The following is a 24527-nucleotide window of genomic DNA, read 5'->3' as shown; positions in this document are numbered from 1 at the left end:
AGTAATATTAACATATTTGACATTTAGGTAAAGTAGGCAACTCAGAGGGAGAGATGGGGAAAATGTTTATAAACTGACCAGTTGAGCGAGTTGGGTGGGGAGAGGGAGGTAACATTTTTTCTGTGTTTAAAGTGTATTTGAGCCGTAACCGGTTTGGCTCAGTGGATAGAGCATTGGCCTGCGGACTGAAAGATCCCAGGTTCGATTCCGGTCAAGGGCATGTACCTTGGTTGCGGGCACATCCCCAGTAGGAGGTGTGCAGGAGGCAGCTGATCGATGTTTCTCTCTCATCGATGTTTCTCTCTCATCGATGTTTCTGGCTCTCTATCTCTCTCCCTTCCTCTCTATAAAAAATTAATCAAATATATAAAAAATAAATACATAAATAAATAAATAGTCATGTTAAAAAAAAAATAAAGTGTATTTGAGACATACTGATTTTGTTAATAGATATCATTACATGGTATGTCATTTAAGTATTTGCTTCTTTACAAATCAGCTATTTGGAGAAGGGTACTGTTAAATTGTTTTTCTCTAATATCAGCAAGTAAGTTTATAATAGGAACCTTTTACAAGGAAAAGGTGTTTATTTCCACTATGCCGTTTTGTTTAAATCTTTCTGTTTGTAATCCCCCTTCTCTTAGACCTCCACAGATTTCCAGCACATACCATAAGAAGACTGTGTATAGTTTAGCCTGGGGGCCACCAATACCTTCCCTGTCACTTGGTAAGTGTCGGAGCCATTTTCTTACAAATGCAAGAGTATTCTCTTTCTTACAGTTTAACCCTAGGATATTCAAGAGTCCTACATATTCCAGTGCAGTGACTGCTTATGCTGGCTGCTATGTAGCCAGGGGTGTGTGAGGGCAGACGTGCTGGGTGAAAGGTCAGAAACCATTCACCCAGAACAAGCTTCCCTAAACTCTAAAGCAAACTGAGATTCTCAAGTGACCTCTTTTTGCCTTTCATTGTATTCTGACGCTTTTCCTCTTCTAGGCTTTTCCTCAGCCTTGTCTTTCTCTCTCTTATTCCTAAAGTGATAGTTCCTTCAGAATATCTTTCAAAATGAGTGTGTTCAGCAAAATCTTTGGTTTTCTTACTCTTCCATAATGAAACATCTGTAAATTTCCATAGTAACTGCATTACATAGAGAGGATGGTGTAAATCATCAGAACTCAAACAGCATTGCAATCATCTTTCATTCATTCACTTAACAAATGTTTACTGGATCCTTGATTTGTGTCAGGCAGAGTTCCAACAGTGGTGAGAGTAAAACTTGCCCTTACAGAAAGCCATCACAACTACTGTTTGCTTCTTAAAAATCAACAAGAGGATTGCTGTAACACTAAGGAAGTTTGCTCCTTATAGTTAGTCATAGACATTCCTGCAGCTCCATATATTTAAATGCCCAAAGAGTAGAGTACTTATTTCTGAAAGAAAACATAAAAATTCAAAAACTTTGAGAACATATTTTCTGATTCCAGCTTTGGCACCCCATACTATTTTGAATGACAGAAGAATGCTTAAAACAAATATGTTACATTATAGATATTAATGTAGAATTATTAGTATACCGTTGTTACTTTTACTCCCACCAACTAGGTTCAGATGCAGAGAACTGTGGCTTTATTACAGTGTATTAAACAATTGATAGTATGATATGGTGGTGCTTTGGCTGGTGGAATGCAAAACTGATCAGCTTTCTTGTCTCATATAGGAGGAGAAGGAGACAGACCTTCCCTTACCTTATACAGCTGTGGCGGGGAGGGGCTTGTCTTACAGCATAACCCCTGGAAGCTTAATGGAGAGGCTTTTGACATTAACAAACTCATCAGGGACACCAATTCAATCAAAGTAAGTTCTTGTGGTTTAAAGTCTTCTCTTGATCTCTGTATCTTTATTTTCCATCTTACGTAATAAATGCCATTATTAGAGATATCTGTTATGCTCAGACTTCTGAGATGTTCTTTAAAAACTCAGTGAATTAATAAGTTATCACACATATCTTACAATTCTTTATCCTTGAGTAAAGCAAGGAACTTAACAACAAAATGTTTTATCTCAGTTGCATTGGTGATTTATTGTAAACTTTCAGATCTTGGATATAGAGCATTCTTTTCCAGCCAGCCAGTTCCTCCAGAGTGAGGCCTTGGTAAAATAACTTGGTAAGATGGCATCCACGTGTGGCTGCGGGGTATTTTGCTCAAGATAGAATTGTCATTTGTTTTTAATTTTTTAATGAACTAATTATAGATTTATTAAAAAGCTGCAAAAGTAATTCCCTGTTATCTTTGACCCAGATTCCTGCATTTAATCACATTTGCTTTATATCTTATCAGTATGTCTGTATGCCAGAACTATCTTTTGAAGTGAAATCTTAAATGCTGAGATTTCCTTATTCTTTCAAATGAGCATTTTTTATTGTTGCTCATTATTCTTGTATGGCTAGCATAAAAATAACATTTAATCATAAACTGAATTATTTTTATTGACTACATTCCTCCATTGTCTCTGTATATTATCTGCACATTAACATTCAACAATGATTATAGAGACCAGATCCCTGTTCCCAGTGAGCTTTGGATTTTGTAGCAGCTGAATGTATGGATCAGAAACTCATACAAGGAGTTTGGGCTGCAGATGGAAATTTATTTTATTTTATTTTATTTTATTTTTTTTTTTTTTTGCAGATGGAAATTTAGAATCCCTTTATGGTAGCTAAAAAAGCTGTGGGTGCCTGGCCCGTGTGGCGCAGTGGTTGAGGTCATTGGTTCGCTTCGCAGTCAGGGCACATGCCCGGGTTGTGGGCTTGATCCCCAGTAGGGGGCATGTGGGAGGCAGCGGATCGATAATGTTCCTTTTTCATCAATGTTTCTCTCTCTATCCCTCTCCCTTCTAAAAAATTCAAAAGCCCTGACCGGTTTGGCTCAGTGGATAGGGCATCGCCCTGCAGACTGAAGGGTCCCGGATTCGATTCCGGTCAAGGGCATGTACCTGGGTTGCAGGCACATCCCCAGTAGTGGGTGTGCAGGAGGCAGCTGATCGATGTTTCTCTCTCATCGATGTTTCTAACTCTCTATCCCTCTCCCTTCCTCTCTATAAAAAAATCAATAAAATATATTTTTTTAAAAATTCATAAAAACATACTTAAAAAGAAAAAAAAAGCAGCTGTGGGCATGTATGAGTTGGTCTAAAAAGACAAGAAGAGGACCCAGCAGCCTTGGCGACCAACATGAAAAGAAACGAAAGGGATAGAAGAAAGCAAGGGCAGGGTGTATGGTTTTTGTTAAGGAGACTATGACTCCTATGTCGTCCAAGCCAGCAGATATGTTTAATTCTTCATTGTGGGATAAAATTGTTTTTAATGAAGCTCAGTTCACAAGGTTAGACATTGTAGACATTTAGTATTTACTGGCCTCTTTTTGTCCCAACTAAGAAATTATAATTAGCCCTAGCTGGTTTGGCTCAGTGGATAGAGAGTCAGCCTGCGGACTGAAGGGTCCCGGGTTCCATTCCAGTCAAGGGCACATGCCCGGGTTGCAGGCTTGATCCCCAGTGGGGGGGGCGTGCAGGAGTTAGCCAATCAATGATTCTCTCTCATCATTGATGTTTCTCTCCCTCTCCCTTCCTCTCTGAAATCAATAAAAATATATTTTTTAAAAAAGAAATTATACATTTGCTTTTAGTAATTCTTTGGTTATTATAAAGATTATTTATAAGAATGACTATTGTATAATTAGAAGATTTTTAAACTCTAAGGATTTTTTCTCTAGTGCTGTCATCATTGGTTTATAAGCTATATGCAGAGAGGAACAAGATTGGTTTATTTTGCTTTCTAGTACAAACTGCCTGTACACACAGAGATCAGCTGGAAAGCAGATGGCAAAATCATGGCTCTTGGCAATGAAGACGGGTATGTGTTTGTTTCTTTAAAAAAAAACACCACTTTGTAACTGCACATATATTTGATTGCAAGCTGGCTGATGCCATCTGTAATGTTAGCTGGGGAAGCCCAGTTGTATTTGATATTCTGATTTATCCTTGATGTCTGTGAATGATCCAGGAGCTCTCTGCATCTTTGAAAATTACAAAATAAGTTGGATATTTTTATTCCAAGGAGTGTTTGCCTACTCAGTTTGGCTGTTTGGTGCTTTACAAAATGCTCCTCTCCCGCACTGAACTGCCTAAATTCCCCGTCAGTTTTTAAAATGAAGCCCAGCCATAAGTCCCCGTTAGGTCTCACTGTGCCCTTTCCACGCTGTTCAGAGAAACATAATCCTAATTCAGGCACTGGTTCATTCCTTCTTCCGTCAGCTTCTCTCTAGCACTGTCTATTACAAGAGCCTGATAAACACTTTTCAAAGTTCGGGGACTTTTTTTTAAAGCGGAAATACTTGTTTGAGAGACAACCTTTTGCCCCTGGTTCTAAGAGAGTGATAGGTGGGGTTATCCTATTCCACTTCACCTTTCCCTGACTGAGGGAGTGAAGGAGATGCCTGTTTGCGTTAACTGTAAACTTCTCCATCTTCCATGTCTTGATGTGTTTCTTATTTCAGATCAATAGAAATATTTCAGGTTCCCAACTTGAAACTGATCTGCACCATCCAGCAGCATCACAAGCTCGTGAATACCATCAGCTGGCATCATGAGCACAGCAGCCAGCCAGAGCTGAGCTATCTGATGGCCTCCGGGTCCAACAATGCCGTCATTTATGTGCACAACCTGAAGGCTGTCATAGGTAACTGGTTTCTTCTATGCTGGGGGTGCGATCCTCTGTTTAGCTACTTTCCATTCCAGTCTCTATACCTTTTTACTATTAAAATAAATGTTATTCTTATTTTTTTCTGTTTGCAAAAGTAATATATTCATCTTATTTAAAATAAGAAAAATTTCAAATATGACATATATGGTAACTAAGAAAATAAAGTTCCTCCCGTAATATCATCCCTCAATAATAATCCATGTTATCAGTTTGCTGAGTGTTTTCTCCAGTTTTTTTGCTCTGTTTTGTTAATCCTCACCCGAGGATATTTTTCCCATTAATTTTTAGAGAGAGTGGAAGGGAAGGAGGTAGAGGAGACAGAGCGCGCGCGCGCAAGAGAGAAACATCGATGTGAGAGACACATTGATTGGTTGCCTTCCAACTGGGGCCAAGGATTGAACCCGCCACCCTTCAGTCTCAAGCTGACGCTCTAACCACTGAACCATAGCTTTCAGGGCTTCTCCAGATTTTTTAAAGACTGGTTATTGCCAAGTGGCTCTCCAAAAAGACTGTTCCAGTTTATACCACCTTCCTGTAGTGTCTGAGTACTTTACACACAGCGCCCATCCCATTCACGTCTCACTGCATCCTCCTCTCTGTGAGGTAGCTTTTTTATCCTCATTTCCCCTCGCCTTGTAGAGAGCAATCCTGAATCTCCAGTGACCATTACAGAGCCCTACCGGACCCTCTCAGGGCACACAGCCAAGATTACGTGTCTGGCGTGGAGCCCACACCATGATGGAAGGCTGGTATCTGCTTCCTATGATGGCACAGCTCAGGTACTGTTGCGTCTCTGGGAGTGGGCTCCTCACTGCGTCCTCTAACGTAAACTCTTTCCTCTTTGCCCCAGTGTGTGCGTTTCCCTTCCCTCACTGTTACCTTCTACAGAGAGGGATTTTCTGAGTTCTAGGAGGCATCTTAGTTTTATTCCAGGCCCTTGTCGGGCTATGATTGGGTTGTTGTTTTTTACTTAGATGAAAAGGAAAGTATTAATAGAAACTAGCTAAATTCTGATTTTAAGATTTCATTCTAACTTATCACTGTCAGTATGATGGACTTATAAATTGATGTGAAAAACAATTTTTAATAATAAAATGGTAAGTCAGAAATCTCCAAGTTCTAAAAAGTAAAGATGAGCTGCCAAGCCTGAACTATGAGGTAGGAGTTTCAGGTATCAGAACCAAAACAGACCTTGGGAACTGGAGGGCAGTATCTGTGGTGGATGTCTATCTCATGAGACAGTAGGGGGTGTGCAGAAGGCAGCCAATCAATGATTCTCTCTCATCATTGATGTTTCTGTTTCTCTCTCCCTCTCCCTTCCTCTCTGAAATAAATTTTTAAAGAAAGAAGCAGGTAGGACACTAATCAGTTGCCCAGGTACTTGGGGACAAAAGAATCACCTGTGAGAAGTTACAACCCCAAGTATGCACACATGTGCAGCGTAGGCTGAGTTAGAATTCTCTTTATAAATAACTAGAGGCCTGGTGCATGAAATTCATGCATGGGTAGGGTCCCTAGACCCAGGGCCGATCTGTGGGGTGGCTGACAGGGTAATCGGGGCCCCCCCGCTCGCACCCACCTTGGCTGGCCTGGCACTGAGCGTCTGCCCCCTGGTGGTCAGTGCATGTCATAGCAACTGGTCTTCTGCCATTCGGTCGATTTGCATATTAGGGTTTTATATAGATAGATATACAGTACTACTCCAGGATGGTGAAATCCGTAGGCCACAGTTAGAAGCTCGCTCAAAATCACCCCCTACTGGAAATACCACTCTCTGAAATTGAACTCTTAAGAGGAAATTACAAATCACAAGAGGAAATAAGTGTGCACAGATCTTTAAAATATTTTCTTATCCCCCAGAATAATAGAATAACCAGAAATTGCCTATTCTGTTATGTCATTTTTGGCTTTAGGTGTGGGATGCCCTCCAGGAAGAGCCTCTATGCAATTTCCGAGGACATCGAGGTCGGCTGCTTTGCGTGGCATGGTCCCCCTTGGATCCAGACTGCATCTACTCAGGGGCAGATGACTTCTGTGTGTATAAATGGCTCGCTTCCATGCAAGAACATTCCCGGCCTCCCCAAGGTCAGTCAGAGCTTGGAGCCCAGAAATGCTTGCCTTCTTCCCTGTCTCCCTTTCTCAGTAATTGAGTTGATCAGGGGCAAGCGAGGAAGACATTCACACAGGGCAGCTGCAGCCGTGTGGCAGGGCGTTGGAGCCTATGCAAGGAAGGCAGCCCTGGGGAGCCTGAGGACAGCACCCAAGTAGTACAAGTATTCCTGGCACCCAGGTCTTGATTTCTAAATACTGGAGGTCATGTTTCAATTCAGTCAGGGCACGTGCCCAGGTTCTGGGCTCAATCCCCAGGAGGGGGTGTTACGGAGGTAGCTGATCAATGATTCTCATTATTGATGTTTCTATCTCTCCCTCTCTCTTCCTCTCTGAAATCAATAAAAATATATTTAAAAAAATAAAAAGCCCTTTGAAGTCAGACGAAATCCGAGCCTGTTCCAAGCTGAAGGAAACTAGAGCCATAACAAGCAAGTACAGTGTGGATGCCTTTTGCTGTAAGAGCCATGCTTGGTAAAACTCGTGAAACCTGACTGAAATGTGTGGAGTGGACAGGAGGAGCGTATCAGTGTTAACTTCCTGGTTTGAGCGGTTGTGCTGTGATGATGGAGGAGAATGTCCACGGTTGTGGGATACACACACTGAAGTATTCAGGGTTAACTGACCATAGTATTTCCGATTTAATTACATCCCAAAAGGGTTTGGTTAACATTTGGATAATGTAACTAAACATTCATTGTGAAGGAAGGGAGAGGGTAAGAATGCTATCCAAAAAGGGTAATGAGGGTCTGGAGATGATCTCCTAGGGTGCTTTTAACCAGCAATAAATATATATATATTTTTTTTCTTTTTTTGCTATTCCTCTAGGCAAGAAAAGTATTGAATTAGAGAAAAAAAGGCTCTCTCAGCCTAAGCCAAAGCCCAAGAAGAAGAAAAAGCTCACCTCGCGAGTGTCTGTCAAGCAGGAGCTGTACGATGGGAATGAAGAAGAGAGCATCAGGGAGAGCGCGGGGCCTGCTGAGAATGGCAGCGTGTCCGAGCAGGAGGGAGAAGAGGAAGCCCGGGAGCCAGAGTTGCCCTGTGGTGTCGCCTCCGTAGGTATGTGCCCGAGTCCCACGTCACCCGCTCTCTAGGACCAAAGAGTCGTGACCAGAAACTTCTCTGCCTACCTGGGTCCCAACTCCTTAACTTGGGTGGTATTTTTGGTGCTTTTGGAAATTATGTTAGGTTTGTCAAAGGGCATCTTTAAGCCTCTAAACACCTTTGACGTGTTAGAGGGGATTTAGTGGATGATTGGGGTGGAAAAAGCGAAGTTCTGTAGAGAAACTTCTGCTCAGCTTGGGCAGGTAGCCTGTGGGACACAGCAGAGCCAGGGAGTATTTACATAGAAACTTACATGGGAACAGTTCTGACAATTGACATCGTCATCCACATGTATTGAAAGAAACCAGTAAAAAAAAAAAAAAAAAAAAAAAAAAAACCACTGTCGGATACAAATGTCTGACCTAGAAGCTACCACCGCTCTGGGAACTTACAAGCTTTCACTCTTCCTACTTGTTTCCACCTGGTGTTTTCCTAAAAAAATTTATGAATGATGATGATGTTCTTTCAGTCTGTTAAACTATAGTGACAGCTCTCAGATTTCTTACAAACCTGCTTTTCTAGGCTCCATCACTAATTTCTAATAAAGCAGTCTTCCACAGATATTGACGGGAAGAAAGGTCAAGGGATATAATTTTAACTCTTTAACGCCTTTATATATTTACCTTCAAGTTCTGGAGCCTGTTTCCTGTTGAAATGAATGACTAAATAGCAAACAATATAAACGGAAGCTGTGAATCGTGTTTAACTCTAAAACAGTATTTTGACGTGAAAGCATTAAAGTGGCTAAAATATATGGTACAAAGTCACCCCTGACCCTCTCCATCCCAAGGCTTGGCTGTTGGACCTGTGGTTTGGGTAAATAAAGAACTAAAAGCGTAATGGATTTATTTTTTAGGTTCATCAAAATACCTTTTTATTACAAAATGACTGCACAAGAAACATCCTTCACCCCTGTAGATCAGCAGCTTGTTTGGTTTTAAGTTCATGGTTGTGGTAGGCTCAGGATTGTGACTCCATATCACATACCTGAATCTTTTCTATTAGTAAAGTTGTTCCTTATTTGTGTAATTAAATATGCAATTAGTACTTTGTTATCTAAATATGTAATATCCTTTGTCACCTGAGCAAAGTTTGGGAACTTTTTGAGCCTATGGTGTAAAGTTGTGAAAGCTAGAAGCTTATAACTTTTCCTTAGATTAATTAGTCAAAGTTAGAAGCAATAAACTTAGAAAATTCTGGAACACAGTGTGTGAGCTGAGAAAGCGAAACCACCCATGCTGCCTTTGCAAAGTATTTGGTCTCACATTTTGGGTAATAGATAAAATGCACTGTTAAGTCTGGTATAGTTCTTAATTTTCAAAAAGAACTGGATTCCGCATTGTTCTCATCCAAACTTTTTTTCTTGATGTAGTTTCTAGAGAACCAGTTATATGCCCTCCACTTTCCTTGGGCTTGGAAAAGCCAAAAGTCATCGTTAATAATAAAGTCACTTTACTGAAAAAGGAACCACCTAAAGACAAGCCAGGTTGGTATTTACTAATTAAAATACTTCGTTAAAGCATCCTCAATCAGATGTCCCATGCAGCTGGAAACTCAGAAGTGTGGGGTTTTAGTTGTTGCTTTTACGTTTTAAACACTTGTGTTTTGATTATATCTCAATCTTGAGTCATGCTTATTGATTGATTGATTATTGATTTGAGAGAGAGAAACATCGATCATGCCTCCCTTCCGCATGCAGTGACTGGGAATTGAACCCAACCACCTTTTGGTTTTCGGGATGACGCTCCAACTCACTGAGCCACACCAGCCAGGAAGGATCATACTTTCTAGAACATTTTTAGTACTTGATGAAGTGTCGTTTTGCAGTTGATACTGCTTCACACATGTTCACAGGGTCATGTTTGTGTGCTGTGACATTTCCTCAAGCTAATGTAATTTGAAAGCTTCTTTACAATAGTAGGGACTTTCTTTGCCCAGCGGTACCCTCCAGTAGGTTACGTTCACACAACTGGGCATTCAGTTCGCGTTTCTGATCTGCTCTTCGGACAGCCTGTGCTTCTGTTACCTTTCAGAAGCCTTGGTGATCAAGAAGCGAAAAGCCCGGTCCATGCTTCCACTGAGCACAAGCCTGGACCACAGGTCCAAAGAGGAGCTTCATCAGGACTGTCTGGTACTAGCGACTGCCAAACACTTCAAAGGTACAAAAATGCACTTCCTCAGCCCATCGTGGTCTTCTGGGAACTGGCACAGAGAGGCACTTATTTATTTGTTGAATGAATGTGTAAACAAATATCCAAAATTGTGTGCATTTCTACATTCTTTTCCATTCTTCCCTCCCCCACGTCCCACTGCCAAGCTCCCTTTCCTGACCCTGACCCTGACCCTAATCCTAACCACTGTCAACACTCCCCAGTGCTCTGCTTTTACTATTATAAGTCAAACTAGAGGCCCAGTGCATGGGCCTCTAGTTTGGCCTATGCCCTCTCACAGTCCAGGAGCCCTCGGTGGATGTCCAGCTGACAGCTTAGGCCTGCTTGTCCACAGTCAGACATCCTTAGCGCTGCCGTGGAGGTGGGAGAGGCTCCCGCCATCGCCGCTGCGCTCACCAACTGTAAGCCTGGCTTCTAGATGAGTGGCACTCCCCCTATGGGAGCACACTGACCACCAGGGAGCAGCTCCTGCATTGAGCGCCTGCCCCCTGGTGGTCAGTGTGCATCGTAGTGACCAGTCATTCCACCGTTCGGTCAATTTGCATATTAGCCTTTTATTATATAGGATTGTTACCAGCCGTCTTTGTGCTAGAATTGGTATGATGGCTTAAATATCTCAGCATGAACGAACAGCATCTTCATGTAAAAACAAAATTATTTGCTTATTGGAAATATCACAATATGGCAGTTCCTTTAAGAAAAATCAATGGAAGTTTTTTACAGAGTATTTTTTGGTTTTAATTTTCCAAAGCCTCATCTAATGCCTTTTATTTTGATATTGCAGCAGTTGTATATTTTTAATTTTTAATTTTACATGTTAAAGAGGAATGCACAGTATGAATAGAAAGTAAGCCTGTCTCCCACCTCTAACACCCACTCCTCCATTTCTCCCCAAGGCCCCATTGCTATCATTTTGTCTCCCTGTAGAGATATTTTATGCTCTTATTATATACATAGCCCCCATTTTGGAACTTTATGATGATTTCTTATAACTTACACAATTAACCATATAGTTTTATTTTGATTGTTTTAAATATATTTTTATTGATTTCAGAAAGGAAGGGAGAGGGAGAGAGAGATTGAAACATCAATGATGAGAGAGAATCATGGATCGGCTGCCTCCTGCATGTCCCCTCCTGGGGATCGAGCTCACAACCCAGGCATGTACCCTTGACTGGAATCAAACCCGGGACAAATGCTCTGTCCACTAAGCCAAACCAGCTAGGGCTTAACCATATAGTTTTACATTATTTCCCTTATTGGGAAATTACTCAGTTGACTTCTTTAAAAACAGAGAATGAATACTGAATTCCTTTGTGGTAGATCCTGGTGATCATTAAGGGCATTTCTTCACTTGATAGTTTTTTATTTTTACTGCATTTAAATACATATGAAATTTTGGGTTGGCTTTTTACATTACTTCCCTCCCCCCCCCCCCCCAATCTTTCTTTAAACAATCTATAAACTAAATTGTCTCATTGGATTGACCCAAGCTGAGTTTCACACACTATATATTTTCCTATTTTGCTACCTTTGTCTCTGTTGGGGTAAACAAGGGCATAGGACTCTATCTCGGGGTCTGGGCATAACATTCGGAAGTATTTAGGCAGAAAACAGTAACCTGAGTAATCACTTCATCTGGTTTTTTTAATTTTTTTTTTTGGTCTTTTTGAATTAGCAGAGCTAAATGAGGACGTATCTGCTGATCTTGAGGAAAGATTTCACCTGGGGCTGTTCACAGACAGGGCTACCCTGTACAGAATGATGGAGGTTGAAGGTGAGGCACATTCAGTCAACACAGTCCCCTCCAGCTTTATGATTCCCTAATGCTTTGCACACACCTCTTTTATGGCTACCATCCTGGGGCCTTGTCATGGTTAGTTTTACATGCCAACTAACTAGGTTTTGAGCTCCCCAGTTTGCATACTTACAGATCCCTTGCTTCTGTCCTAAGACCCTAAACATAACATACAGTGCTCACTCTGAGTGACTGAGTAAAAGTGAATGGGTGGACAAGTGACTGAGTGGGCTTCCGGCCCCATTGTGAACCCTCTGGGAGGTGACTTCCCCATTAGCGAATGACTGTGTATTCTAGGAGTTCGTTGCTCCTTTATCCTGCCTTTCTTTTTGTAGGAGTTAATGTAGACAGATGTTTCTGAAACAGCTTCCAAACATTATCTCTCTTCCATGTAGGAAAGGGTCACTTGGAAAATGGCCACCCTGAGTTATATCACCAGCTTATGCTTTGGAAAGGAGACCTAAAAGGTGTTCTCCAGACTGCAGCGGACAGAGGGGAGCTGACAGACAATCTCGTGGCTATGGCGCCCGTGGGTATGTTCTTTACGACGAACGCTCTGTCCTCTCTAGGATGCTCACTAAAGAGGGACAGTGTCTTGAAGGATAATTTGGCCATTTCTAATAAATTTAAAATGCATATCCCCCTTGACTCAGCTGTTCTAATTGTAAGAATTGAACTGTACGCACACGTACAACATGATAAATATTCATGGACTATTGTTGCAGCATTATTTGTAATAGCAAAAGATCACAACAACCTCTGAGTCCATCAGTGAGAGACTGGTTACATCTGTACAATAGAAACTCCTACAGATACCAAAAGAATGAGGCAGCTCTATGCATTCTAATATGGAACAGAACCCCAGAGTATAGTAAGTGAAAAGCAAGGTGTAGATGCGCAAAAGAATATTTAATACTCTGTCATTTATATTTATACATGTGTGGTTGTGTATTCATAGACTATATTTCCAAAGGTTTCAAAAGAAACTAGTAATAATGGTTCTCTCTGAGGAAAGGATTGGACGATATAGATGGGAAGATGCTAGGATAACAAGGAAACCTTTTATGCCATGCCCAGCTTTTTGCTTTTTATTCAATACTAGAGGTCCAGTGCACGGATTCATGCACCAGTGGGGTTCCTTGGCCTGGCCTGCAGGGATTGGGCTGAAACCAGCAGTCTGACATCCCCTGAGGCACCCTGGAGTACAAGAGGGCACTCTGCAAAGTTGTTGTCACTGGGCAGCTCCTACATTTACATTGAGTGTCTGCCCCCTTGTGGTCAGTGCGCATCATAGCTACCAGCCGGTTGGCCGGTCGCTTGGGCTTTTATATATAGAGATGCGACACCACACACACAGAGTGTACATAAGTGTATCATGGGTTTCACAAACTGAATACACCCTTGTAACCAGCACCCATATCAAGAAACATAACATTACTTGCACCCTTCTCTCATGCTCTATTTCCATCAGTATCCACACACCCCAACAAGAGTAACCAGTACCCTGACTTCCATACTTTTGGTACCTTTTTAGTTTTGTGTTATTACATAATCAAAGAAACAGTTTACGTGGGTGTGGGGAGGAGTAGGTGAAGCAAATGATCTATCGTGGCGATTGAATTATCTAAATTTTCTACTTAATACAGTAACAAAAGGCATTTTCAACCCTTATGTACATGCTTTTCCTTAAACTTGCTGCTTATTTAACCACTTGTTTTTTTTTTCTTTTTTAAGCTGGCTACCATGTGTGGCTGTGGGCTGTAGAAGCTTTTGCCAAACAGTTGTGTTTTCAGGAACAGTATGTCAAAGCTGCCTCTCACCTACTTTCTATTCACAAAGTGTATGAAGCTGTGGAGCTGCTCAAGGCACACCATTTCTACCGGTCTGTACAACCCTACAGTTGAACTAATAGTTGGACATACCGTGAAATTAATCTACTTAACAGCCCTAGCATAAAACCTTATAGTAATTAAACATGTGAAACATACAGAAATATATGTATACTAGCTTAACAAACATCAGTGCCCCTACCACCTATACTTAACAAATGTTAACTTTTATCAATATACGCCACTGATCTTTTTAAACTTTACTTTTGTAAGCTTCTTTACTTTGTTACTTTAACACAAATAGAGAAGACAGCGTAAGACAAATGAACAGCTTAATGGATTATTAAAAGAGGAACTCCCTTCTTTAGCTCCATATATGAAGAGACAGAATCTCCCAGACACCCCAAAAGCTCTCCATATGCCCCAGTTGTTTTTTAAGTATAATATTTAAGATTTAGTTGAATTGCTCTTCCCCAATTCTGTCCTCATCCCTTCTCTAGAAGTAACCAGTTTCCTGAGATTGGTATAAATCTTTCCTGTCCAGGTCATGCTGCTTAACAGGGAAGACAGTCATGCGTCATTAGGCAGTTTCATCATTTTGTGAACATCAAGTTCATGTACACAAACCTAGATGGTATAGCCTACTACACATCTACTAGGCTGTATGGTATAGCCTAGGCTACAAACCTGTATAGCACATTACTATACAAAACATGAGATTAAATCAAGCACAAGCACAGAAAATAGTGTAATCAAGAGACGAGGTAAGCACCAGATGTGAGGCCTCTGCAGGTGTAACGTGGCATACTGTTTCACAGCAAACGTTTTTATAAGTAGAAAGAGAACACTAAAGTAATAAAAAGCACAGTAAGTACATAACCAGGAACAGCCATTTATCATTATCAAGTATTATGTACTGCATGTGATTATATGTGCTATACTTTAAACAACTGGCAGTGCAGGTCTGTTTACACCAGCATCACCACAGATGTGAGTAATGCGCTGCACTGTGACTTTATAAGGGCTATCGTGTCACTAGGCAATTATAGTCCTTATGGGACCACCATCATATATCCAGTCCGTCATTGACTAAAACATCATAATGGGGCGCAAGACTACATATATAAGTGCCAGTGAACAAAAAGAGCAAAATCTTTCTTATAGACAGCATCTAGTTGGGTCTTATTTTTTTATCAAGTCAGATAGTCTCTTAAATTGGAATGTTTAGCCATTTACATTTAATATAAGTATTGGTATGATTGATTTAAATCTACCATCTTGCTATTTGTGCTGTTATTTCTTCATTTTCTCCTGCTTTTTTAAATTTTTGATCAACTGAATATTGTTTGTATCCCTAACTAGGAGCCCGGTACATGAATTCGTACACCAGTTGGGGGGGGGGGGGTTGTCCCTCTGCCTGGCCTGTGGGATCCGGCTGAAACCGGCTCTTCGACATTCCCCGAGGGGTCGCAGATCTCAAGAGGGCGCAGGCCAGGCCGAGGGACCCCACCGGTGCATGATCATGGCTGTGGAGGGGTGCGGGAGGTTGACCAGCTGGGTAGGGACCATGGGAGGGCTCTAGGGCGTGTCCGGCCTGTCTCACTAAGTCCTGCTCAGCCGGACCCCAGCAGCAAGCTAACCTACCAGTCAGAGCATCTGCCCCCTGGTGGTCAGTGCACGTCATAGCGAACATTTGAGCAACCTTAGCATATCATTAGCATATTACACTTTGATTGGTTGAATGGATGACCGGACATACTGGCTTATTAGTTATTCTAGAGCCCCGGTGCACGAAATTTGTGCACTATCGGGAAGGGGGGGTCCCCCAGCCTGGCCTGCACCCTCTCACAATGTGGGAGCCCCGTGATCAATCACCCCAAAGAGGTAGGCCCCGCCCACCCACCTGGGGCTCCTCGATGATTGCCCCAAAGAGGTAGGGTGGAGCCACGGGACACCCGGCCTCACCACGTGGAGCCACAGGACCTGCCTCCATGCTGTGCACACAGCATCAAGCCCCCACCCACCCGCACACACCCACTGAGCACACAGCCTCCTGGTGATCGCTTGTTATGGCGTGAGGGCGTCACTGCCACACAGGCTTTTGTTAATAGGATTCCTTTGTTGTTTTTTAATGATTACCCAAGGGTTTAGGACAGCCGTGGGCAAACTACGGCCCATTTATTTTATTTATTTATTTATTTATTTATTTTTTAAATATATTTTATTGATTTTTTACAGAGAGGAAGGGAGAGAGATAGAGAGTCAGAAACATCGATGAGAGAGAAACATCGGTCAGCCGCCTCCTGCACATCCCCCACTGGGGATGTGCCCGCAACCCAGGTACATGCCCCTGACCGGAATCGAACCTGGGACCCTTGAGTCCGCAGGCCGACGCTCTATCCACTGAGCCAAACCGGTCTCGGCAACTACGGCCCATTTAAAATGAATAAAACGATTGAAAAAAAAGACCGTACCCTTTTATGTAATGATGTTTACTTTGAATTTATATTAGTTCACACAAACACTCCATCCATGCTTTTGTTCCGGCCCTCCGGTCCAGTTTAAGAACCCATTGTGGCCCTCGAGTCAAAAAGTTTGCCCACCCCTGGTTTAGGATGAACATTTTTAATTTATGATAGTTTACCTTTAAATAATATACCACTTCTTACAAGTACCATATTTCTTTCCTTCCTCCTACTCTTTCTGCTGTTGAAACGTTTTTTAATCATTTTTAAACATTTGTTTACATTTACCCACATACTTATTTCCAGCACTTTTCATCCTTTTATGTAGATCTGAGTTTCCAGTTGCTGTCAATTCCTTCTTCACCTAAAGAACTTCACCTTTTTTCTGTCGTGTGGTTCTGCTGGTGACAGATTCCATCCACTGCTTCTGTCTTTCAGTACTTCAAAAGTTGTCTTTCTCTTGGCTTGCATTGTTTTTGACATGACTCTACTGCATTTTTTTTTTTAATTTACTGAGGTAACTGATTAATAACATTAAATTTCAACTATACAACTTCAAATACCACATCCATTATGTACTCAAGTTTCTTGCAGTACCATATATTTGACCCATTTTGCCCTCTTCATCTTCCCCTTATCTTTGTTATATAGGAACTATGTATTTTTTCTCTATTTTCAGTACTTTCTCCATCACTGATATTTAGCCATTTGATATGATGGCTTTGGTGAGACGTCTGTTTATCCTCGTTGTTTTTCTTCCTTTAGAGCAGTGATGGCAAATGTATGACAAGCGTGTCAGAGGTGACACGTGAACTCATTTTTTTGGTTGATTTTTCTTTGTTAAATGGCATTTAAATATATAAAATAAATATCAAAAATCTAAGACTTTGTTTTACTATGGTTGCAAATATCAAAAAATTTCTATATGTGACACGGCACCAGAGTTAAGTTAGGGTTTTTCAAAATGCTGGCATGCCGAGCTCAAAAGGTTCGCCATCACTGCTTTAGCGCGTTGAACTCTGTTTTGGCAAGCAGTAAAGTTGCTTGCGGATCAGCTTGATCTTTTCATGGCTTGTTTTGAAGCTTTTCTTGGGACAGGCTAAAGAAATCCATACTCTGGAATTAGTCTGTCCTCCTACCTTCTGGTGTCTTCACTGAATGCCTCATATGTTCAGTAAATCAGAACTTTCATGTCTGGCTGGTCAAAACTCAAAAGTCCCCAAGCCCTGAGTAAGCTCAGGGATTTACTCCCTGACTGTTCTTTGTCCTGCCTTAAGGAGGTTCCCACACAGGCATGGCCTTGTGTTTAGCCAAAGACTCAATAGGGTCCCTAAGGGAAGTTCTGGAGCTCTTTCTCTGGACAGCTTCTTCCTTCCCCTTAAGTTCCAGTTGTTTCATCGCTTCTAACTCATTTTTCCTGCTTCCTCAAGGACATGGACCTTTCTCTTTTTAAACTACAAGGGTCACTACCTTGATTCTTGCTCAGATGCCAGCAGTTATCCTCCATTGCTCTTGCACAACCAGTGCAAATGTCAACACAGCGAGAAAGGCAAATAACCTCTAAGCATCATTGTTAAAACAGGTGGAGTTTTGTTTGTTGTTTTTTTTTTTTTAGAGTTTAGAATAAAAGTGAGTTTGTTAGTGAGACAGAGAATAAGGCCACTCCACAGGCAGACCATCCACCCAAAAGGGCCTTGGGGACCCCAGGAATCTGCTGACCTGGGAGAAGTGAGCGCAGCACCTCTTCCTGTGTATGTAGGACCTTCGTTTTTTTAAGAAGTAGGAACACCACAAAGGGGATGGTTTGCCCTATCTTGCAGCCCCTCCTAGGGGCCCCTCACCGAGAAGCCTTCTCTTTTCAGATTGGCTAATTATCTGTTGTTGCCTCTAGGGAGGCCATTGCAGTTGCCAAGGCCCGCCTGCGCCCTGAGGACCCGATCCTGAAGGACCTGTACCTCAGCTGGGGAGCCATCCTTGAAAAAGACGGCCATTATGCTGTAGCTGCTAAATGGTAAGCCTGGGGGAGCCAGGAGTGCACCAAACCTAGAAGAGCAGACTGAGAGTGAGCAGCATAGAGGTGGAGGTCAAGTGTCTAGAAAACAAAAAAGCATATGTGTATTAATCCAGCTTGGTAAGACGCATCAACATCTACCTCCTTGGTAGGTATGTACATCGCCATAACTATTCAAGAAACCCCAGCAGCAGTAAGAAATCTCTTTTAGGGACATCTTGCACCATCAAATAAGAAAAATGGAAGAGAATGACTCCTTTGCTTGGGTTCATTTCAGCAAGTATTGAGATTCTTTTGTGTCCTTGACCCATTAATGCTGTATCTCCTCTGCTGGCTGGACTCAGCTGAGAGCTGGCGACAGTGGCTACCTAGGACCACAGGAAGGCACAGGGGCAAGGAAAAGCCCACAGAAATGATTTGACCCTCTGGGAGGAATAGGAGATCTGTTTATGACGCTTTGCGTTTTGTTTCGTGTTACAGCTATTTAGGGGCCGCTTCCGCTTATGATGCAGCCAAAGTTCTGGCCAAAAAGGGGGATGCAGCATCGCTTAAGACGGCAGCGGAGTTGGCTTCCATCGTGGGAGAGGATGAGCTGTCTGCTTCCCTGGCTCTCAGGTGTGCCCAAGAGCTGCTTCTGGCCAGGAACTGGGTGGGAGCCCAGGAAGCCCTGCAGCTCCATGGAAGTCTGAAGGTCAGTCTGTTATTGCATCTTCTGATACTTAAGGAGAAAGGGCCCCAAATCCTTTTCTCATCAAACTCCAGGTGAACAACCCAGTTACACAAGCTGTACTGATTTGGCAGGTGTCCCGGACATACCATCCCACTGACACACCCTGGCCTGTCAGTTGCCATATGCATAGTAGGAGATAACGTGGTCATTCACAGTAATTCCCATTGCGTATCAGTTTGTGTACAACACCCACAAATAGACTAGTCAGCTGAGCCCCTGCCTGGCTGGCAGCCTAGTGGTGGTTGTTGACGTCATCAGCACATCAGTGAAGAGGGATTGGCTCCAACAGAAATGATGGTGCTCTGCCTGTGGCACCCCTCAGCTGTCTGCCGTAAGCAACTGTGAGACCGCAACCTTTGGTAAATGTTTTGTGCCCATGTGGTTAAAGATGACTGACTTCCACTGCCGCGCGCGCGCGTGTGTGTGTGTGTGTATGTGTGTGTGTGTGTGTTCCCTCTGCCTTTTTTTGACACATCAAAACTGAGATGACTTTAGAGGCAGCACTCTCACCTAGTTTCCAAAATACATAAACATTTGGTCCGTGTTAGATGACTTTGCTTTGTCAGATACTAACATGAACTTTTTCAGTTCCTCTTTCCCTGGTAGAGTAACCAAGCCTTAAAATAATTCCTAAGAGTAACCAAGCCTTAAAATAACTCCTAGCTGGATATCCAAAGCCCAAGACAAATGCTAAGTAAGGACGTAGCTTTCCAAGAATTGCAAAATAAAAAGGAGGCAAAAGTAGTACACACATCCTCAAAGATAGTGTCACTTGGTATAGAATTCACAAAGTGACCAAATCTAGAGAAATTTTAATTTATTCACAACAAAACATTTTCAGAATGGTCATTTAGCATCACCTTTGTCCTCCTCAACAGCACCTGTGAGTTTATGCTGCCTGTTGTTCTGATATGGTATTCTGGCAGCGGCACAGGCCTTCCCACGCGTCACTGAGGAAGTAGTGTTTATGGGGCATACAAGCAATCTCATGGCAACTAAAAACCAGCAAACATCAAGGTTTCCCAGGCCCTTCTCTGGCTTCCTGTTCTCTTCCAGCGACTCTCTGTTAAACCTGTTTGGACATGGCCCCTCCCCACTGCTCCAGCTCAGATCTACAGTTTGTCTGCTCCCGCACCTTCTGCCCATTAGGCTCTTCTCTGTACTCCCCTTGTCTCAGGTCTGGACAAGGGAAAGAACTGGGTGAGCCCAGTCCATCTTCTCTCAGACAGGGGCACAAATATTGGCTGATCTGTGTGTGTCTTAAATTGCAGTGGGCAGGGCTGGAGTTGGGGTTTCATGTTATAAAAATGGTTGTTTGGGCTCCAAGGGCTATGGAAGGAATTCCTCCGAAGGATATCTGGAAAAGCTGTCTGCTGGATCACTCTCCCCCTCGGGTACAGCTCACACTGGGCAGGCAGCCGCGAAGGGGGACACTGAGAACAGAGAGGCTGTCTAGTCAAGCACTTTGCCTGCATAACAGTCCTCTCCTTTGTTGGGTTCCAGGGTCAGAGACTGGTGTTTTGCCTTCATGAGCTGCTCTCTAAGCACTGGGAGGAAAGGCAGCTGTCAGAGGGCGAAAGCGCTTCCTCATCTTACAACACCTGGTCCACCGGCATCGCAGGGCCCCTCCCGGAGAGGGTGACCGCAGTATGGAAGAGCGCCTTCAGCCTGGACACCCCCGAGCAGTACCAGGCAGCGCTGCAGCAGCTGCAGACGATCAAGTACCCATCTGCTACAAATAACACTCCCTTTAAGCAGGTACCTGTCTGCATGAGCTTCTCATATTCATCACTCAGTTTTAGGAATTCTCCTTCATCGGTGCCTAGTATAGTAAGGAGACGAATCGATGCCAGTTTGCATTTCAGAAAAGACCAAGACAGGCCCAGGCAACCTGGAAAGATCCCTTCAAACTAAAGCCCTTTAGCTTTGAAGTTAGATTTAAATCGGCTTTCCCTTTTCTTTTTTTTTAAATTTATGGGGTGACATTGGTCAACATGAACATAGAGGTTTCAGGTGTAGGTTCCTATGTTACAATATCTGTATATTGCACTGTGCTGTATATTGCACTGTGTGCCCACCACCCAAAGTCAAATCTTCTGGCACCATTTATTGGCATTCCCTTTTAAAAGGAAAAAAGAAGTCTAAACATATAGGAAAGCTGAGAAAATGTTCAACCAGAGTTAACAAATGTTCACATTTGTCATTTTGTTTCATAGTATGTTGGGGGTTGTTTTGTATTTTCTTGTTTTTTGGTAAAGGAAATACAATCCAGTTGAAATCCCTTGTGTTCTATTCCTCAGGCCCATTCCTAGGCACCGAACACAGCCCCTATGTCAGACCATATGTATCGTTTTGTTCGTTGCTTGTTGCAATGACCATTGTTTGTAAAATCTATCCAGAGATCAAATTGATTCATTATAACTATTCTACCCGTCCTATGAATATATATCTCAATTTACCTATTTCTCTTTTAAAAATGAGGGGATATTATTATATTATTGATGAACGAGACTTCCTCAAATGATATAACACTTTGGAAAACGGTGTGGCAGTTTCTTATAAACATTCACGTGCCCAGTGACCCAGCAATCACTGCCTAGATCAGGAGTGGGCAAACTTTTTGACTCGAGGGCCACAATGGGTTCTTAAACTGGACCGGAGGGCCGGAACAAAAGCATGGATGGAGTGTTTGTGTGAACTAATATAAATTCAAAGTAAACATCATTACATAAAAGGGTACGGTCTTTTTTTTCAATAGTTCTATTCATTTCAAACGGGCCGGTTCTGGCCCGCGGGCCGTAGTTTGCCCACGGCTGGCCTAGATACTTCATTAAAAGAAACAAAACAGGGTGTCCACACAGACTTGTGCACAAATGATTACAGCTTAGTCACAACAGCCAAAAACTAGAAACCGCCCAAATGTCCATCAGCTGGTGAATGGATGTGCAAGCTGTGCACCTCCATACAGAGGAATACTATACTATGCAGCAGTAAAAAGGAACAGATTACTGATACACAGACATTATCAGTGAAGCTCAAAAGCATTATGTGAAAGAACCAAGACACAAAAGACTACATACTCCACGGTTCCATTTACATGAATTCTAGAAAAGACAAAACTGTCGTGGCAAAAACCAGATCAATCGTTGCCAGGGGCTGGGGAGAGCGAACTGGCTGCAAAGGGCACATGGAAATATTTTCCAATGATGAAAACATCCTGTTTTGATTTCTGTGTAGTTACAGCACATATATCTATATAGATATGTATATATTTATCCAAACTCATCAAATTGTTCACTTAAAATTGATAATTTTCTTATAGTTCAGATTTGCTTGTAGTTGTTTTTAATTAGATTTTAGTTCCAGAAATTCACCTTTTGTTTTAATTAAACACAAATGTGAAGGCATTTTCTTAACATGAGCAGATTTAACTCAGACAGTATACGTTGTTGTGTAACTAGATATGAAAGCTTCAGGCAGGGAAGCAAAGTGAATGGTGGAAGGAGGACCTTTCTTAAATGTAGACTGTGTGTACTTCTGTCCAAGTGCCATTAATAGGAACACTGTGGTGTCCCTAGTGCTTTCTGCGGGAGGATGTTTAACAGACTCTGGCCTCTCCCTCCAGCTCCTGCTTCACATTTGCCATGACCTGACTTTGGCAGTGCTGAGCCAGCAGGTGGCCTCCTGGGACAAGGCTGTGGAAGCTCTGCTTCGGGCTGTGGTCCGGAGCTACGACTCGGGGAACTTCACCGTCATGCAGGAAGTGCACTCGGCCTTTCTTCCTGAGGGTAAACGACCCCACGCACACCACTGACAGACGGCTCTGGGATGGTTATTGGCTGGTGGTGTCATTTAGTAGAAAGTTTGAGCTCTCTTACCTAGGCTCCTAAGAGAATAGCCAGAATGTCTGAGCCCTTTACCTGGCCCTACCTTATGCCTCGTACTTATTTTCTACACAGTTTAAGAGCAAGAGAAGTAGCCTTGTACCATAAATTAGTAAGACTGGAGAAGCACAAAAGATAGGCACTTCTTCCTTTGGCTGGGTGGCTCTGTTGGAGTGTCGTCTCACACACCAAAAAGGTTGCAGCTTCCATTCCTAGTCAGGGCACATACCTAGGTGTGGGTTCGATCCCCAGTCAGGGCATGTACGGGAGGCAACTGATGAATGTTTCTCTCTCCTGCCCCGCCCCCTCTCTAAAATCAATAACATATCCTTGGGTGAGGATTAAAAAAAACAACAGATAGACATACTTGAGTTGCATAGTCACTAAACTATATCACTGTGATTTTTTTTCACAGACACAATAGGATCCCCAGAGCCGTCAGTCAGACAGATTGAATACATTTTATATCATGACCAACTAGCTAGCCTGTAGCAACAAGAACATTGTCCTAAAATACTACTTTTGTGCATTAAGTAGGTTCCCCCAAATGTTTAGCTTTGGTTGGCTTTTGCTGGGAGGTATATGGTCCCATAGATCACTGCTGTCTTTTCTTGGAGTCTCTTAGGCGATAGGAAACAACATGCAGGTAGGAGGCCAGATTTCTGGCAGATAGAGAAATGCACAACCCCAAGTCCTTTCCTTCTTTTCCTAGGCTGTGATCACCTAAGAGACAAGCTGGGTGACCATCAGTCCCCTGCCACACCAGCTTTCAAAAGTTTGGAGGCCTTTTTTATCTATGGGCGTCTGTATGAATTCTGGTGGTCTCTCTCCAGGCCTTGCCCTGAATCTAGTGTCTGGGTAAGGGCTGCTCATAGAAGGACAACCTCTGTTGAACAAAGCCAGCAGTTGGATGATGCTGGCTCTGAAGAAACTGACACCCAAGCTCCTCAGCCAGAGCCAAGCAAGCTTCCAGAACTAGACATGAGACTCACAGAGGAAAGTAAGCGAATGCTCAACACTTGTAAGGAGCTTTTTTCAGAAAAGCACGCCAGTTTCCAAAACTCACAGAGAACTGTTGCTGAAGTTCAGGAGACCTTGGCAGAAATGATCCGCCGACACCAGAAGAGTCAATTCTGCAAACCCACAGCGAATGGTCCTGATAAAAATGACCCTGAACAGGAAGCCGAACAGCCCCTCCCTAGTCCTCAGAGCCTGGGGTAAGTACTGAGTCAATGCACGATGGAATTAAAAATACCCTCCTGGGTTCTCATAGCGTCACAGCACAATCAATACATGACGAGATAGGTCCGGACACTTGGAAGCAACATGATTTAGTGGTGAGCACACAGGCTTTGGAACCAAACGTGGGTTCTAGTCCTGGCCCTGCTGTGACCTCAGGCAAGAGTCTCAATGTCTCTTGTCTATAAATGGGAGTACCAACTCCTACCTTGCTTAAGAATTAAATCACAAAATTATTAATAACAATAGTATAGTAAAATACTACTTTTGTGCATTAGTAGGTTCCCCCCAAAAAATTAATCAGCAAAATGAGATGTATTGCATCACTAATGAAAACCATTAATTCTGTACTATCACAAAAAAATACACAAAGAGGGTAGTGCACAGAACTGCTCACGAACTGAGAGAAATCAAATGATTGGATG

At 42.6% G+C, this 24527-nt stretch overlaps 1 protein-coding gene across 5 annotated transcripts in view; it reads left to right on the top strand.

Annotated features, from left to right (window-relative positions):
• GEMIN5 (gem nuclear organelle associated protein 5) overlaps window positions 1-24527 on the top strand; it is a 41800-nt gene that overhangs the window by 12886 nt on the left and 4387 nt on the right. For 2 of the 5 annotated variants that reach the window (XM_059699011.1, XM_059699009.1), the window contains exons 10-26: window positions 645-727; window positions 1718-1854; window positions 3840-3913; window positions 4557-4738; window positions 5402-5541; window positions 6676-6847; window positions 7700-7930; window positions 9348-9461; window positions 10009-10134; window positions 11828-11923; window positions 12340-12477; window positions 13679-13826; window positions 18130-18249; window positions 18730-18940; window positions 20483-20737; window positions 22605-22767; window positions 23576-24080. In XM_059699011.1, coding sequence (XP_059554994.1) covers window positions 645-727; window positions 1718-1854; window positions 3840-3913; window positions 4557-4738; window positions 5402-5541; window positions 6676-6847; window positions 7700-7930; window positions 9348-9461; window positions 10009-10134; window positions 11828-11923; window positions 12340-12477; window positions 13679-13826; window positions 18130-18249; window positions 18730-18940; window positions 20483-20737; window positions 22605-22767; window positions 23576-24080 — 2895 coding nt within the window. Of the gene's footprint in view, window positions 1-644; window positions 728-1717; window positions 1855-3839; window positions 3914-4556; window positions 4739-5401; window positions 5542-6675; window positions 6848-7699; window positions 7931-9347; window positions 9462-10008; window positions 10135-11824; window positions 11924-12339; window positions 12478-13678; window positions 13827-18129; window positions 18250-18729; window positions 18941-20482; window positions 20738-22604; window positions 22768-23575; window positions 24086-24527 lie in introns of those variants that run through there. The other 3 variants (XM_059699008.1, XM_059699006.1, XM_059699010.1) reach the window with 2 other exon arrangements.

This window comes from Myotis daubentonii, chromosome 5 (genome assembly GCF_963259705.1).
Source record: "Myotis daubentonii chromosome 5, mMyoDau2.1, whole genome shotgun sequence".
In the NCBI taxonomy this organism is placed as follows: Eukaryota; Metazoa; Chordata; class Mammalia; order Chiroptera; family Vespertilionidae; genus Myotis; species Myotis daubentonii.
This window is presented reverse-complemented; position numbering and strand designations above follow the sequence as displayed.